Source organism: Phyllostomus hastatus, unplaced genomic scaffold, assembly GCF_019186645.2.
Source record: "Phyllostomus hastatus isolate PE091 unplaced genomic scaffold, TTU_PhHast_1.1 phas_contig_1, whole genome shotgun sequence".
In the NCBI taxonomy this organism is placed as follows: domain Eukaryota; kingdom Metazoa; phylum Chordata; class Mammalia; order Chiroptera; family Phyllostomidae; genus Phyllostomus; species Phyllostomus hastatus.
Window position 1 is genome coordinate 19,458,700 of NW_025333498.1, and position 17,846 is coordinate 19,476,545.

General features: G+C 38.6%; 1 protein-coding gene across 1 annotated transcript in view; it reads left to right on the forward strand.

Annotated features, from left to right (window-relative positions):
* The first annotated feature begins 3,564 nt into the window (after positions 1 to 3,564).
* Positions 3,565 to 17,846, forward strand: part of TLK1 (tousled like kinase 1) — a 137,362-nt gene continuing 123,080 nt past the window's right edge. Inside the window, exon 1 of the mRNA XM_045819630.1 lies at positions 3,565 to 4,206. Coding sequence (XP_045675586.1) covers positions 4,068 to 4,206 — 139 coding nt within the window. The 5' untranslated portion in view covers positions 3,565 to 4,067. The remainder of the gene's footprint in view (positions 4,207 to 17,846) is intronic.

A 17,846-nucleotide genomic window follows, 5' to 3' on the forward strand; every position in this document is an offset into this window, starting at 1 on the left:
AATACTCTCACTAGGGCCAATTTCAAGCTACTGATGTGACATCATTGAGCTGACTTGGGAGAGATGTTCACAGTCTGCTCCCCGGGCAGTGTGGACTGGCTGCAGCATTCCACTGTATGGGGGAGTACTTAGAAAGGACACTTCATTGGTCTCCGAGCAAATTTCTGGTTGGTTTGGAGGGAAAGGGCTTAGGTATCATATCTTCAAATTTAGAAGGGATCAAATGTTAAGAGGTACAAAATGCATTTATTATATTTATAATATTGGGTGCCTTGTACATATTTTTACTGATACATAAATAGAAAAGAGTCTAATAAACATAGTTGTAAATTATGATGATTCATCCACAAATGAGGGTCCCCATCTCCCCTTTTGTATATGACCTTCCATGTGGAGACCCTTGAAGATCTCTTCTGCATTGCACCCTCATCTCTATCCCAGCTCACTAATCCTCATCACTCATTCGCTCTACAAACATTGACAGAGCCCTTGGTCTCTGCCACACACTGTATGTACTGGGGCTCAAGTCCCTGTCATCATGGAGGACTCAATTCACAGAAAGAACATTTTCCTGTCTCTTCCCAGTTCTTTCAAGGCAGGTTTATTTCACTCTCCTTTCACTTGCTCAGTTCACTCCTCTGTTTTCATTCTGGAAATATTTATTTCTTCCTGGAAATATTTCCCTAAGAAAGCTTGCCACAACCTGTTTCCAATCATCTCTTCCTTTTCTTGAGATTTCTCCTTCATCACAGAGTGGCAGGTGTTTCTTTCCATCCCAACCAGGACTCTCCTAACTTTTCTGTATCTTTCCCTATTGTGCAAGATACCACTCCAAGCCTCGCATTTATCTAGCAAACATTTATTGAGTGCCTATGTACTAAGTGATGTGCAAGGAGTGGGGGAGTCTCTACTACCACTGAAAAATTTTCATTAATCATAATCATTTTATAAAGTTATGTGTTTGCACAATTTATGTTCAGGGCCTTTTAAACTTAAATTACTTAAGAAATACATGACTCATTGAACAAAATTTGAAAAAGCATGAAGGAGGAACAAATGATGATGTAATCTCACAACCCACGGGCTAGCCATTATTAACTTTTTGGGGTGCATCCATGCAGTCATTTGTTATGTATACTTACAAATTGGGATCATACCCACTTTTTCATTTACTGTAGCATGAAAATTTTATCTTTTTCAGTGCTCTTTGAAGACATGATTTTAAATGACGGCATGACATTCCATTTGCAGGCTAAGCCACGCACAGTTTATTTAATTAGTTCCCCGCAGTAGCCTCTTTATAAGTAAGTGTTGAGTATCTTTCTCTTAAGCTACAAGAAGGCAAGAATCAATCATTTAATTGTTCTTCCTCAGCAGCATTCATAACAAAAATATAGCCAAAGTAATTGGATTAAGTATATGCTGCAATCATCTAGTTACCATTTCAAATAAAAGGAGTTAGTCTATATGCAATGTAACCAACGTTGATATGAAGTAACCAGAAGCTCTGGGGAGAGTTGGAAGATAACCTACCACCTGTCTGGTGAGAGTTGCTGAGCTCTGCATTAAGTCTCGAAATTTGTAGGAACTTTAGAGATCACCTGGTGACTCTAACTTCTCTCTTCGTAGATGAGGAAATTGAATCAAGGATTGTTACCTGCTGAGACTAATACCCAGATCTCTTGGCTTCCTTCCTGTCCTGTGCTATTTTCACCACAATCAGCTGACTAAGCTAACTCTTAAAATATTGAAAGAGCATATTTACATACAGTTACCTACATGTTGTTATAGAAACTGTTTCCCCTTCTAGTGTATGTACTTTGGTTAAAACAGAACAAAACAAAACTAATGGTAAGGTCCTAAATGAGTATTCGAGAAAAAGAAGAGCATGTAACTGCCAAAAACAGTGGAAACCACACAATGTCCATCAACAGGTGAATGGATAAGTAGTGTGGTATATTCACACAATGGAGTATTCAGCAATAAAAAGAAATGAATCATCGATATATAAAAATGTAGATGAATCTCAAAATAATTGAGTAAAAGAAGCCAGACAAGAGTACAAATTGTGTCATTCCATTTATCTAAAATTCTGGGAAATGCAAACTAATCTGTTGCAGAAAGCAGATCTGTAGCTACTTGGGGATGGGGGTGGAGTGAAAGAGGAACCTCAAAAGGGTATAGGAAACGTTGGAAGGTGACGGATGTACTCATTATCTTCATTGTAGAAATAGTTTCAGTCGTATGTCATGTCAAATCTTATCAAATTGTACATTTTAAATATGTAGTTATTGTATGTCAATTATATATCACTGCAGTTGTGCCATTTGTGAAATCTACCTATTAAGTTCGAAAAACAGAACAAGACTAGGATCTCACTGAAGAATCTGAAACATAAGAAAGCTAAAATTACTTCTGAAAATAACTGACAACCAAGGTTCTATTCTAGTATGTTTATCTGAACAGAACATTACTGTGAGAAATGCAAAGTCATAAAAATAAAAAAGAAACGACACTTTTGTCCCCCTGGTAATCATGGCATTTCCGCATGCCTGTACAGTTGCTCTATATCATAATCTTTTTAGTGTTTTATGCAATTTGCTTTTTTAAAGAGAGCAATAACAATGTATTTTTTCCTGAACTATTAGACTACTCTTTGACATACAAGATGTCCAATCCCTGGTGTGTCTTGTATATATGTGGATGTGTAGAAAGCTACACTGTACCTATAAATTTAAGCAAATGCTTTTATTTTGCTTTGGAGTTTTGTGGTCTGGACTCAGCAGTGGCACTGGAAACAAACTGGAACTTTCTAGAAACCATACCCTCTCCTACAAGATAAACACTAGATAGTTTCCATAAATACGTGAATTCAATAATCAAATTTGTTCAGATTTCCCACTTATTGTTTTGAAATAAAGAAGTGATATACCACACATATGGTGCACAACACTGGTAAAGATTCTCTTTCAGAAGACATTCATAAAGTTCTATTTCCACACTCCACCTCCAACTTATTTTCTTAGCTTTTATTCGGCAATCACTCCCATTCTGTAGACGGGGAGACGCACAGTTTTGTTCTTTTGTGTTTCTTTTTTTTTGCACAGTACAGATGGGTAAGGAAGAAGCAACTCGCAACTTTTCAGTTCCATTTTGAGAAATGATCACATCGAACTCCTGACAAACGACAGCCCAGCGAGGAGTAGCAATTCTCCCCAAGCAGGGTGTGGGTCGGAATCTAGGCGCGCTTCCGCGGCAAAGGGGTAGTCAGGTGGCAGCAGAGGGGGAGCTGGAGCCAGAGCCGCGCAGCGGGGGCGCGTGCAGGGCGCGCCTCCCTCCGGCCGGCGAGGGGAGGTGGCCCAGTGCACAGGAGTCCGCCGACCCAAGGCTCCCGCGCCGCGCCAGGATCCGCGGGTGCGCCAGGGGCGCCCGCATCTCCTCCTTCTCTCGCTCATTCCCTCCCTGCACCCCCGCCCCCAACCCCTGGCAGGTCCCTCCCCCATGCTTGCTCCCGTGGCCGCCGCTGCTACCGGAGGCGCAGGAGCCTCGCGATAGTGTTTGCACAGGCGGCGCGTGACGCCGCCGCCGACTGTAACTGATGCAGAGGTTACCCCGCCGCCTCAGCCGCCACCCACCGCCCGCCGCTGCCGCCACCCGGGCGACGCCGGGGGCCGACGCACTGCAGAGGTGCCGGCAGGTTCCGCCCGCGGAAGTCTCCTCGTCCGGCGCAGCCCGCGCTCCGCCCGCGCTCGGACGCCGGCACCGCCGGACGCCCCCTCGACGCCTCCGCCGCCGCGCTCCTTTCCTCCGCCTCTTCTTCGGCGCGCCCGCCTGCTCCCTCGCTTCTCCCCCTTTTCCTCCTCCCAGTCCCCTCTCCTCCCCTCACCTCTTCCCTCTCCACCTCCCTCCTTCTCGGCTTCCTTCCCCCATCCCCTTGACTCTCCCCTCCCTGTCCTCGCTATCTAGCTCGCCCTCAGTGCGGCCCCCGCCATGACGGAGGCGGGTGCCGGTGCCGTTGCCGCCGTTGCCGTCGCAGGGGGGGAGTCGGGTTCCCAGAAAGTAGCTTGATGAGTGTCCAAAGTAGCAGTGGAAGTTTGGAGGGGCCGCCATCTTGGTCCCAGCTCTCCACGTCTCCAACCCCGGGCTCGGCGGCGGCGGCCAGGTCCCTGCTGAATCACACGCCGCCATCCGGGAGGCCCAGGGAAGGTAAGCGCCGTCGTACCCGCGCCCGTTCGAGGGCCTCCCCTCCCGCGCCAGGGCCCCCGCGCGCGCCCCCGGTCCCCTCTCCTGGACCCCTGGGTGGGGGATGGTGATGAGGTGGACGCAAGGCGGCCGGGCTCCGGGGAGGTAGTGCGGTGGCTGTGGGTGGTGGTTCGCGGGTGGTAGAGGAGACGGACGAGGGGGTGCGCGCTGGCTGGAGGGGACGGGGCGCGGCGGGGCGCACAGACTCCTCCAGGGTTCTTAAGAGCTAGTCCTCCTAGGGTGGGAAGCCTACCCCTGGACGCGAGCCCCTTTCTGCTCCATTTGCTAGTACATTCAGTACTCTTAACCTCCTGGCCTCCGGTCTCTGGTGGGTTTTCCCTCCCGTTGAAGCATTCATCCTCGAGCCCCCTCCCCTTCCCTGGCGCACTCCTCCCATAGAGGCGGTGCTCGCTTTACGAGCTCAGCAGCTCTGGACCTGGAGGATGTCCCTCGTTTGCAGGGTCTCTGCCCTTTGGGGAGAGCCGCTGAAATGATCAAAGCCGACATTGATCCCTTGGTTGGCTCCCTAGAGCAATTTGAAGGGTAGATTGTTTGGTGGGCAGGCTTTTAAAACCACCCCTTCAGATAGTTGCAACTTTTTTACCTTCGCCATCACCTCTTAAGTGTTTTTTGCACTGCAAGTACGTTACTGTTGTTCTTTGACAGGGTCGTGGGTTTTGTGGGAAATATCTGCGTAAAGGTTACTGCAACACGCACTAGATCGGTTACAATTGTTTTCTAAGTTTTTGGCTTCTTGCACGCAATTGTGCTGCCACCAGATGTAGCAGTTACACAGCTAGTAAGGCACTGGAATGCTTGTGACTGAAATTTCAACTTGCTGTAATTTAACTTTAAGTATACCACATAAAATGAAATTTGGGAGAACATGCATTTACGGGGGAAGAATAGATGTGCTTAAATCGCATTTAACGCTCTTTTGTCTGGAAAACCGTTGAGGGTTATTCATCAGCAATTGGGAAATGGGTTGTTCACTCCCAGTTGTGTCACACAAGGAGATCATAACCACCCTTTTTAAAAAACCGTCTGGCAGTCCAGTGCTCTAGTGCATCGTCTAAAGAAAACAGGAGCTTTGATTTATGTAGGCATCGGTGGGATTAATTTACTTTGAAAATATCTGTCAATTTTTGCTAAGAGGCTTGACAATTGTTAAGTGTTTTGTGCCCTGAATCCACTGGTTCCGGCATAGCATTCTTTGTCATTTTGTTCCTGGGAGCATGTGTGAAAGCGACAATAGGTTTAAAGATTGGCACGAATTTGCTCTAGAAAATTCATGGGAAGGTTTGATTTATGGCATCCACTAACCTTGCTGAATACGTTGACTGACGGTTTTTCCCCTTTTCTCTCACACCCCTACCACTGCGTTCTGATTATTAGAAGTAAAAGTTTGTTTATCGACTAATTGAAATTCATTTCATTTGGTGATTTTCTTTGCATTTAAAAATTTGTAAGTGAATGTCTTAAAATCTATTTTGTAAATAGAGCAGTTGGTTACTTTTGTCGTTTCATTAACACGTTGAATGATAGCGTTATGAATCATAGTGTAATGAGTGATAGTGAATGGTGGTCTTGGGAAAGACTCCTTTTTTAAGGCTGTACCTTTTTTCATGTATTCATTCATTCCTCAAATATTTATTGAGCCATTTTTGTAAGCTAGGTGCTGTACTAAATAAGACATGGTGTTGAATTGTTCAACTGTGACACCTATTATCAGTATTAGTAATTTGGGGGCTGCAAAATCTAGATTGTGCGTTTTTGAGGTTACGTCAACTTCAGTTTAAAAAAACTTCTATACTGTTCTGCACTTTTCCTCATGTTTGACTATTTTGAGGGGTTGAAATAATTTAGCTTGAATTTCCAAATGACCAGAATTTCCTCAGCAGTTTAGATTACAATAGATTTTTATGTAGCCTAAACCAGTGGTGTATTTCTTTTTGACCATCCAACATGCAAGTTAAAACTGTGTTATCCTCTCCAGGGTTATACTACATTCACCTTGAAACTATAGTCTCAGCTTTCACTAATGCTGACAGGAATTGCATGTACTAAGAGCCAGGTATCAAGATGGAGACATTTTCGATTGAGTGGGATCTCAGTTTAACAGGTGTTTAGCGTCTTTTCCAGGTATTCCTTTAGTATGTTGTATACATTGACATTAACTGAGAGAGCTTTTGACTTCTGGTGACTGCTAGTAAGGATTTTTAGTATAAATGGGTCTTGAATATTTGTGTCAAGGAGAGAACAAACTGAAAAATTGAGCCAAATTAATGTAATACATAATAGTGAATTTGAAACTTAAAAGATATGCACATGAATGTTTACACATATAAAGGTTATCTCCATATGTGGATGAACTTTTAAGCAAACTTTGAAAATGGGCTTTTTTAAGGATGTGTCCTAAATAGCTTTAAAAATTAATTATTTTGAAGTTTTGATATATTTGAAACCAAAAGAGTATAAGCTAATTGTTTTTAATGCTCCCTATTTTGGCTTTTCCCTTTTCTTTCTCACTGTATCATATTGATGTAGTTTTACTTAATTACAAATAAACACACTTTTAAATATTACAAGAATTAGGAGTATATTAGAATTAAGGAATTTGTATATTATAGTGTAGACTAGTTTTATTTTCTTGGGAGCTCCAAAATCCCAAAGCTTTTCCTTTATCAATCTTAAAGTTTTCTGATTCTCAGAAAGTAGTTACTGATTCCATATTGGCTCTTTTATACCTCTGATCTCTATTGTGTTTTACCTTTTAATAATCCTGTGATTAAGGAAATTAAGAAATTAAGTACATTTTCAAATAAATATCAGTTTTACTCTGTTGAGCCCTCAAAACTTAGCTAGACAAGCAGTGGGGTTTTTTGCATATCAGTACATGGGTACTTTTGAATGGGTTATTCCTAAGAGTCAAATTAATGATTATACAAAAACCTTGTATTTTTTTTGTTTGTTTCATCCTACTGGATATGGAAATTTGCTTTACTTGGATGTAAATACTGAAAGTAGTTTAGTTAAAAAGATAATATCGCAGTATAATTAAACTGTTGCTTTCTGTTTCCGTATTTACAGACTGCATCCCTTAAATAGAAGAATTAAAGTATTTGACTCCAGATGACTGAGTAATACCTGTAGGGAGGTGTTAAAAATAAAGGTGTACCAGGTGGCCCTTTAATTTCTTGAAGTCACTCACTGAAAGATGATAGGGGTGTAATGTTTAAGGATTCTACCTCATGAATAGATAGGCTATAGGTAGGTATATTTCTTTTTGACCAGCTGGCATGCAAGTTAAAACCGTGTTAATCCTCTCTAGGGCTATATATTCATCCTGAAGCTATAGTCTCACATTTCACTAATGCTAAAAGGAATTGCATATATGAACTCCCAGGTATCAAGATGGAGACCATTTCAGAGACATATTTACATATTAGAGGGGAGAGAGAAACCCAGGATAGTCAGAGGTCTGGGAGTCTGCCCCTCGTAGAACCTTTTTACTCTCTTAAAAATTATTGGGGACTCTGAAGAGATTTTGTTTATGTGGGCATTGTCTGTTGATATTTACTATATTAAAAATGAAATCATTTCAAAGATATTTATTAACTTAGCTAAAATAATAAACTGTTTACATGTTAACAAATTTTTAAACTTAGAATAAATATTCTAAAACAACTTTAGTGAAACTAGTGGATTGTTGTATATTTTTCTTTCTTTCTTTATTTATTTATTATTGGTTTTTTGTTGTATATTTTTACAAATCACTTCATTTTCTGGCTTACTAGAAGACAGCTAGATTCTGCTTCTACTTTCAAAAGTCTGTTGTGATTGTTCTGACTGAGGTATGTGAAGAGACTTCAGCATCGTAGTTGGAAAAAATCGCTATTGTAATAGCTTTTTGAGAAGTTGCACATATTTTTAATATTACACCAAAATTTGACAAGTGGCAGTTTTTTTAAATGGTCACTTGTAATGTGGCAATAGATTGTATTCCAGAAGTGTCTATAGGGCCCGCAAGAAATTTGTGGACCATACATTTAGCCTAAAGAAGAGACTACTTACAGGGTGGGAAACATGATAGTTGTTTTCAATGATTTAAACACAAACAGAAGAAAGAATAAATTTATTCTGTTATTTTTGAAGGTGCACCAGCACATGGAAGTTCGGAAGGCATAGATGGAATTCAGTATAATTTTTTGACAAGAATGTAAAAACGGTATATAGCAGTTAGAATTATCCAACAGTGGGAAGAACTGCCTGTTGAAGTATTTAGCAAAAAGAATTTAAAGCAGACTACAGGGACACTTTAGGGGGAGGCAGGATAAATTCTGTAGATTCTTATTTTGGGTGCTATTGGATTAAGTTACTTAAGGTCCCATCCAATTTAAAAATGTAAGCTTTCTGTGATTCTTTGAAAATCCCTAAATATAGCTAAATTATACTTATATATCCCTGAATGTTTTTGAATATTCTCTTAAGTGAGTAGTATGAAGCTATTGTTGACTTTATTACTATTTTGCATTTTTATTGTGCTTTGCCTCTGAGATTTTTCCTGTATTTTTCTGGAATCAACACTATCAGTCTTCCTGAAATCTTGCTAAATTCCCTGTGAAATATAGTAAGCTCTGAAGACATTTTAGGGAATCAAATATTGCTTATGATACAGTTTAGTAGTGTTGTAATATATTTGGGTATAGAACTTTAGAATACTGCTGGGGGGCTAATTTTCAGTTTTGATAGAAACTGCCACCAGTCTGTATAGTCTTTTATTTGTAATTGTTTATGTAATTGCAGAAGTAATATGCTTAATATGTGCTGCTGGTTTTTAAAGCCAGAGAGTTTGAAAAGAGGATACTTGAAGAAAATGTATTTAAATTGATCTTTCTTGAATTTAAAAATGCATGTGAGGGACATAAATAAAATGAAGAATTTTAATTATTCAGAGAATTATACGTGTAATATTTATCATGACCTATAATAATTCACATTTTACTTTTATAACATAATCTCTTTTGTGAGTTGGATTGAAAGGTTAGATTTTAGCCCTTGCTGGTGTGGCTTAGTGGACTGAGTGCTGGCCTGCTAACTGAAAGGCATTGATGTTTCTCTCCTTTTCTTTCTCCCTCCCTTCCCCTCTCTCCGAAAACAAATAAATAAATCTTAAAAAAAAAAAAAGAAAAAGGAAAGGTTAGATTTTAGGAGGTGGGAAGTTGAGCATAAATTCCCCTAACTTTCTTGAGGTCAACTTAATAAGTGTAGTAAGTGACAAACAGCTGGAGACTTGTACTTGTTCTATTTCAATTTAAAGCTCATTTTCTATAGAAGAGCTGTAGGAATAAGTCATTTAGTTTTATGAAGTCCTTATGCTTATTATTAATTTTCAAAAATCTTAGAATAATTCAGAGGAATTGTGTTATAAATTAGAAGAAGCAGTATGGTAGAGATGAGAAAGTACATCATTGATTGTAGTTGAAATCCAAGTGTAGTTTCTTCTTTGCCATTAACTAGCTGTATGACCTTGGGCAAGTTGCTGTCTCTGCTTCAGTTTCAATAAAATGAGAATTATAGAACTGAAGGGAGCCTTGGAAGCAAGTGAGTCGAAACCTCTCCATTTTGTATAGATGAGGAAACTAAGACGATTTGTCCAGGCTTTTACTGTAAGAGAGTTGGTTCCAAAATTCAGTTGCCTTACTCCCAATTTAGTGCTTTTTCCAGTATATTTTGTGGCTTCTTTTCATCTGTAAAATGAGAGGACTGGATTCCAGCCTCTCAGAGGTGTCTCCCAGCTGAAAAATATTCTTTTGACATTAGTCCTAATATAATTACCTGGAGAAAAGTTTGTATACTGGCGAAAGAAATGTTTTTGAAGAAACAGTGTGACCTTTTCAGGGTCATGATTTGGTTTGTTAAGAGAGAGCAGTCACCTTCGTTCTTACCAAAAGGTTTTTAAGTTTAGGAGCATGGTAATTAGTGTGGTGGGTGATCTTGTTTTTTTAATGATCTGCATTCTGAAACACTGTTTTGGGTATATTAAAAAGGACATAAATTATGTAAATAACAATGTGGTGCTCTGAAGTGAATTATGGTGATTGCTCCTCAGAAATTATTTTTGCAGTATTTGTCCCCTTGAATTAGGTGCCTCTGTACCTTAGTATCCTATAGGATTGTTAATTTTATAGCACCTCCATTGTGCCCCCTTTGATTATAGTTTTATTTATGTTGCCTACTAGACAAAGGTCTTGAATTCAGAGACTTTTTTTTTGTCTTTTTTTTATTGTATTTTTTCTATTACCATTTCTGTCTTATACCCCTCTCCCCGCCTGCAATTGCTACACTGTTGTCTATGTCCAGTAGTCCTTTTTTCCTGATCCCTCTGCCCCCTAACTCTACCCCAACCAGAGCTGTCAGCCTGCTCTCCATCTATGAGTCTGTCTCTATTTTGTGTGTTAGTTCAGTTTGTTCACTAGATTCCACATTTGAGTGAAATCATATAGTGTTGCCTTTCTCTGACTGGCTTATTTCACTTAACACTGTTGCAAAGAGTAAAGTTTTCTTCTTTTTTACTGCCAAGTAGTATTCCATTGTGTAAATGTCCCATAGTTGTTTTTATCCACTCATCTACTGATAGACGTTTGGGCTGCTTCCATATCTTGGCAATTTTTAGTAATGCTGCAGTGAGCATAGGGGTGCTTATGTTCTGTTGACTTAATGTTTCAGGTTTCTTTGGATAAATTCCCAGAAGTGGTATCGCTGGGTCATAAGGCAGTTCCATTTTTAATTTTTGAGTTATCTCCAGACTGCTTTCCATAGTGGCTGCACCAGTGCATTCTCACCAACAGTGCAAAAGGGTTCCCTTTCTCCGTATCCTCCCCAACATTTGTTTGTTGATTTATCCATGATAGCCATTCTAACTGGTATGAGATAATATATCCTCATTGTGGTTTTATTTTGCATTTTTCTGATGATTTAGTGACGATGAGCATCTTTTCCTATGTCTGTTGGCCACCTGTGTGCCCTCTTTGGAGGAGTGTCAGTTCAGGTCCTTTGATTGAGTGATTGCTTTTTCATTGTTGAGTTTTATAAGTTCTTTATAAATTTTGGATATTAATCCCTTATTGGATGTATCGGTGAATATGTTCTCCCATTCAGTGGGTTGTCTTTTTATCTCGTTGATGGTTTCCTTTGCTGTGCAAAAACTTTTTTAGTTTGATGTAGTCCCAGTTATTTATTTATTTTTATGTCTCCATTGCCTGAGGAGATGTATCAGAAAAAAACATATTGTTATGAGCAATGTCCAAGGTTTTACTACCTATGTTTTCTTCTAGGATTTTGATGGTTTCGGGCTTAACATTTAAGCCTTTAATCCATTTCAAATTTATTCTTGTGTGTGTGGTGTAAGAGGTGGTGCAGTGTGTTTTCATTTCCCCATTTTCAGTGCATAGTAGGTAGGATGTCCTCTATAGAGTTGGCATCCAACAGAAAGCTTTGTTGAAGACTGTTGTTTTCTTTAAAATGAAGTGATTATGTGTCTTAATAGTACATATCCCAGGCTCAGGAAGATGCTTATTTTAATAATTCTTAGCTACATATATTTTAGAGAGTGATATGGATAGCAGTTACAATAATAGCTGAGATTTAGTGTTTGCACATGGTAATTCATTTAATTCTCATAACTGTGAGAAACATACAATTATTCTCATCTTATAGATGAGGAGACTGAAGCACAGAGACGTGAAGAAGCTTTCCCAGTGTGATTCAATGTAGTAGATGTTAGTGCTGAAATTTGAGCCAAGTCTGCATTTTCTACTAGGATATAGTGCCTAAAATACAGAAATTTGGTTTTGGGTAATTTATTGCTTTTCCTAAGCAAACTTAATTTACTTGCCAGTCCTTTAGGTCATTCAGTTTACCTCTGAACTTTTAATAATTTTTTTCAAAGATTTTATTTTAATTTACTTTTTTAGAGAAGGGGAGGGAGGGAGAAGAAGTAGAGAAACATCACTGTGTAAGAGATACATTGATCAGTTGCCTCCCGCACGCAACTGGGGACCTGGCCCACAACCCAGGTACGTTCCCTGACTGGGAATCAAACTGGTGACCTTGTGGTTCACAGGCCTGTGCTTAATCCACTGTGCCCCACCAGCTAGGGCTTAATAATTTTTTTTATGCAGTTCTTATGCATATTTGAAGATAGGGTTCACACACACACACACACACACACACACACACACCCCAAAACTCAACAACCCGATTTAGAAAGTTGTACCAGCAGCACAAATCTTACTTACATTTCATATATTCAGATAATGCTTACGACTTTGATAGAAAATGTTAGAAGTTCACTAATGAAGAATATTTTCATGTTTAACCTAAATTGGAATGTGATTTACCTTAATATTTTGGCCTCATAAGCCCACTGTAGCCATAGCATTAGAATTTGAACAATAATTTTCCAATGTGGATACAAGAGTTCACTTATTGAGGAGGCCTGCTGAGACTCTGAACAAAATTGAGATGCTTTAGTTGAGGCTTAGTCTATATGCAGTATTTTCCCCAAACATTTAGTTTTATTACTTTATTGCATACAGCACAGATCCCTTGGTAACATGTATTATTTAGTAAATCTTACAAGAATCAGAACTTGAATGGGTTGACAGGAATTCAAAGCATAGGGTGGAAAGATATGCAGAGCTGATGCAAGTGGTAGGATATGAAATAAATCTCAGTGTGATTTGATTATTAGGTCTGAAATTTTGTGAATTTCAAGAAGACATTATACCTATATTTAAGTAAACATGCTTATATTCTAAAAGTTGGCATTGAAAAGCCAATGGTGAGTGATTTGGGGGGATGACTTGCAATGTTTGTTCTTCACTTATATGGATTGTGAAGAATTGGTTGTGAGACTCATGAATTTGTGCCTTTTCTTGGAAACTAATTTATGTAGAGAGAGTGACAAATTTCTGGCAAGCTTCTAGGTTTACATTCTTAAGCTTTAACCTGGTGAGCGCTGGTCCTTAAATGTGATACGTTGTGTGACTTTATGAGCACATGCTTGACTCTGTACGTGCTTTTCTGCCTGAGACCAGTGTAGTGCCACTGGGGGAGATCGTAAGGGTTTGTGTGCAGCCAGTCAGTTCATCATGTCTTTCATGATACTTGGCGCATGTTTTTTATTTTTTTTAATAAGTTGTATTTGCTTCTTTAAAGAATGCAGTTTTTCCTTTTTCTATTCACAGGTGTTTTAAAATGTCACTGCAATTAATGTAGTTCAGTTAACTTTGTTACTTTTTAAACTTTATCTCATTTATTTAAAAAATACATGCACTTATTAATGTTAGGCCTGATTCATAGCACTTTGTAACTAGTAACTCCTTTACTTCTAACAATCATATTAAATAAGTACTAGTACATCCCTATTTTACAGATGATGAAATTAAGGCATATGGAGATTAAGCAATGTACCCAAGGACACACAGAATATGTAGCAGCGTGAGGATTCAGACTAGGCTCCTAAGTACTTATTAAGTAATAGGCACACTGTTCTGTCACTGTATCCCATTGAATGGATGTACTATAATTTACTTAGCTAACCATTTCTCTTTAGGTAGTGTGTTAGTCACGATTGTTTTGCTTACTTGTGATAACAACAATACAAGCTTTGCCAAAATAAAAATAATTTATTGGTTCTCCTAACTGGGAATTGCATGTATGGAAAAGGATGAAATATAGCTTTAGAAACAGCTTAGACCCAAGATCTCAAATAATGTCATTGAGCCTCTTTGTCTCCATTTTTGGGTTCTTCTAGCCTCTTGCTTCTGGAGCCTCAGACATACCTTTTAGCTTGGCAATTATACTGGAAAGACAACTTCTCTTTTCTAATGTCCTCATACCAGTTCTGGGTTGATGCTCATGTTTTCTAATTGTCAATTTCTTAACCAACCATCGGGACCTGGCTGATGAAGTATGGCAAGGTAGCCATTATGGCTGTCGGTGGGGTGAGTGGGAGACCTACAGAAAGCTAAGATTCAGTCCCCTTAAAATCTGATGGATTAGGCAAGTAGTAGTTTTTCTGAGAAAGGGATCATGCTGAATGAAAACAATTTAACTGCTGCATTTTTCAGACCATAAGACACACCTAGGTTTTAGAGGAGGAAAATAGGGTAAAAAATTGGGAGCAAAAAATGTGGTAAAATATTTAATACCATAAATATTATCTCACCATAGTATCTCACCAATGTACATGTAAAGCTACATTCAACTATAAGATACCACCCCCCTTTCCTCCCAAATTTGGGGGCAAGGGCATCTTATAGTCCAAAAAATGCAGTACTTCCATAGGTAGTTACTTAGGTTATTTCTTTTTTAAAATTTATTTTAAATTTAAATTTTATTTTTTATTTTTGTCTGTTATAGATAATGCTATAATGAATATCTTTAAGTAAAAGTTCTTTTAAGGTGATTCCTAATGGAATTTTCAGGGCAAAAAGTATAAAATAATTTTAGGGCTTTTGAAAAATGTTGTCTGATTATTATTTGAAGGATTGTACTCAGCTCATCCTATACTATCAGTGCATGAAATTGGCATGTATTTTTTGACGTAAGCAGAGTTCAGCTTGTCCTAGGAATTAATTACTGGGCTTAAATATAAACACAGTGCCTTGCGCTTAACCAAAGAGTTGCAAACCTGGCACAGAACATGTATCCAATCCAAATAATCAAATGCTTTATTATAATTTATCTGGGCATTTCTCACTCTCACTACTTAAAATTTTTTACTTTATTGTTTTTAACAACCACAGAACCAAAAGGCTAGTAAGGAGCAGCACGCTGCAAGATCCTGGCCCAACTCCTCTTGCCCCCCAGTGTCTCCCAACTTTGACCTGTTTGACAGCATTATATACTTAGTTTTTGGGTATTGGTGCTGTGTGTTAAAAGCATTAGAAATTTAGTGTAACATAACATAATGTAAGTTATAGTTACAAGTACATATTTGTTAGACATGGGTTACAGTTTGGGTTTTGCCACTTAACTCTAGTAACTTAACCTCAGTTTCCCACCCATAGATTTTCTTCATTGTTGCATGAGACAGTATTACCAACTACTTCACAAGGCTGTAAGAATGAAATAGGAAATTTGTGGCACATTAACCAGTCAGTATGTGGTTAACTGTTACCGTTACATGTAGATATAATGATGCTGTACTATTTAATTTCTTTCTTTTTTAAACAGTAAGAATAGGGAACAAATACTATTTGGATAAAGGTGCCATATGGCCAGAGCATACTTGACTTACATGAATTGTCTCCCTGGCCTGTTGAAGATTTCTAGCAGAGTTGTGTCTTGCAGAGGCAGATTTCAAATGGTGTTCTAAATTGCTGCTTTTGTCATTTTAGTTCTTGTAATTTTTTATGGCTTGAGAATTGATCAAATTTATGAGACACGCTTATAACTTTTAAGCAAGAGCCAAGTACTAGATTTGGATTAACAGTGTTTATGCTTTATCTTTGGTATGCAGAAATATGCTTTAAAGAACTACATTGAAAATTATCATAGGGGCCCGCACTGTGTTTTTGTGTTCCTGTTTGTTTTGTTTTTAAACATTTTATTTATCTTTAGAGAGAGGGGACGGGAGGGAGAGAAACATCAATGTGTGGTTGCCTCTGGCGCATCCCTTGCTGGGGACCTGATCTTGCCTGCAGCCCAGGCATGTGTGCTGACCCAGAATAAAACCAACAACCTTTCAGTTTGCTGGACAATGCCCAACTTACTGAGCCACACCAGTCAGGGTATGTGCTCCAGTTTGTGCCCAGGAGAATGCTTTATGTGCACTAGGTGCTTAATAATGTGTGTTCACTAGTGGGAGTATAGGCAGTGGAGCATAGAGGTTAGGATTGTGGGTTTACTGTAGATAGAAGTGTACTTGCTTGTATCCTTTATCACTTCTGATCTTGGGCTGCTTACTTGCTGTTATTGTTGTTTGGTGTGAGTATGTGTACATGTGTGAAAAAAATAACATTTAAGCAATATTCCTGCATCTGTACGTTTCCCTATTGCATATTGTTCATAATTATCCTTTAATTGAATGTATACTAACTTATTTAGATAATAATTATACCGGAACTTAATTATAATTGTTAGTCTTATTTTTACTGTATAATATTTTGGCATTTATTATGCATGTAATCATTTTTCTTCTTTTGAATTACTTTAGTATACATTTCAATAATTTGGTTAACTGGGCAAAAGGAGTTGCATATTTTGATGCCATTTAATCTGTATTGTCATTAATGCTTTTCTAATGGGTTAACTAGAATTTTAAAGCCTGCTACTGCTTTTCAGGGATGAATCAGTTGTCAGAGCTTTAGAGTTTTCTAGAAACCTTATTGGTATAATTTATTCATTCACCAAGTATTTCTGGACCTGGAGCCTAGCACTGGAAAAGCAAAGATATGTAAGATATAATCCCTGCCTTCTAGTAGCTTGGTCACAGTCTAGTGAGGAAGACTGTAATTTGTAACATGTAATTTATACTTTTAAAAAACACCGTGTGCATCAGATGAAACAATATTAGTTCCCAGCTTTGAGCTTCTGATTTGAAAAGAGCTGTAATACAGTTCCAGCACATAAATACTATATCAAGGTGTTATTCATTGGTCATTTGGTTGATGGAAACAAACTTAAGCAAACCAGATTTATTATTATAAGGATATAGGGCTGGATATCCCTTAGGACCTAGGTAGACCTCAAGGGGACTGAACCAAGGCAGCGCTGTTCTCTTGTGGCTCATAGTGCAACCCTTTCTAGTCCTGTGAAGTAAAGTTCTCTAAAAAGAAAAGTGCGAAGGGAGGAAATTGTATTTCTGTCACAGAGCATGAATAAAGTATTCCCTAGAGAAGGGAATTAGGCAGTTTTCTTCCAGTTTAACTATTAAATGGTATCTCTGTTTCAGTTGGTATGACTTGATTGTGAGTGAGCTTGACTTAAATATTTGTAACAAAAGTTCATGACCAACTTTTTTCTTTTTCTTTGAAAAAAAAATTTATTTTTAGAGAGGGGGGAAGAGAGGGAGAAAGAGAGGGAGGGAAACATTGATCGGTTGCCTCTTGTGTGTGCCCAACCTGTCCCACCCCGGGACTGAACCCGCAACCCAAGTGAGTGCCCAGGCAAGTGCCCTGACCGCGAATCCAATCAGTGACTTTTTGCTTTGCAGGATGATGCCCTACCAACTGAGCCACACTGGCCAGGGCAGCCAAATTTTCTTGAAGTCTGTATCTTAGAGATTAGACTATATGATTGTAAAGTCAATTGTTGTTATGATTGATGGAACCATTTTCTCCTTTAGGTTTTTTCTTTTTATATACGTATATTTTCCACTATATAAAGGTTTGTACTTTGATTAAATTAAATTAACCAGTTTTTCCTTGTGATATTTTTAAGTATAGTTCTTTAAAAGTCATTGCCCTCTAAAGTTTAAGTACTCTAATTTTAGTGGGATTCAGTTTTATTTTTTAATTTTATATGGTGCTGTACCTTTCATTATTTAAACATAAACACATATAGGAAACCACACAAGTTGATCCTTAGTGAAT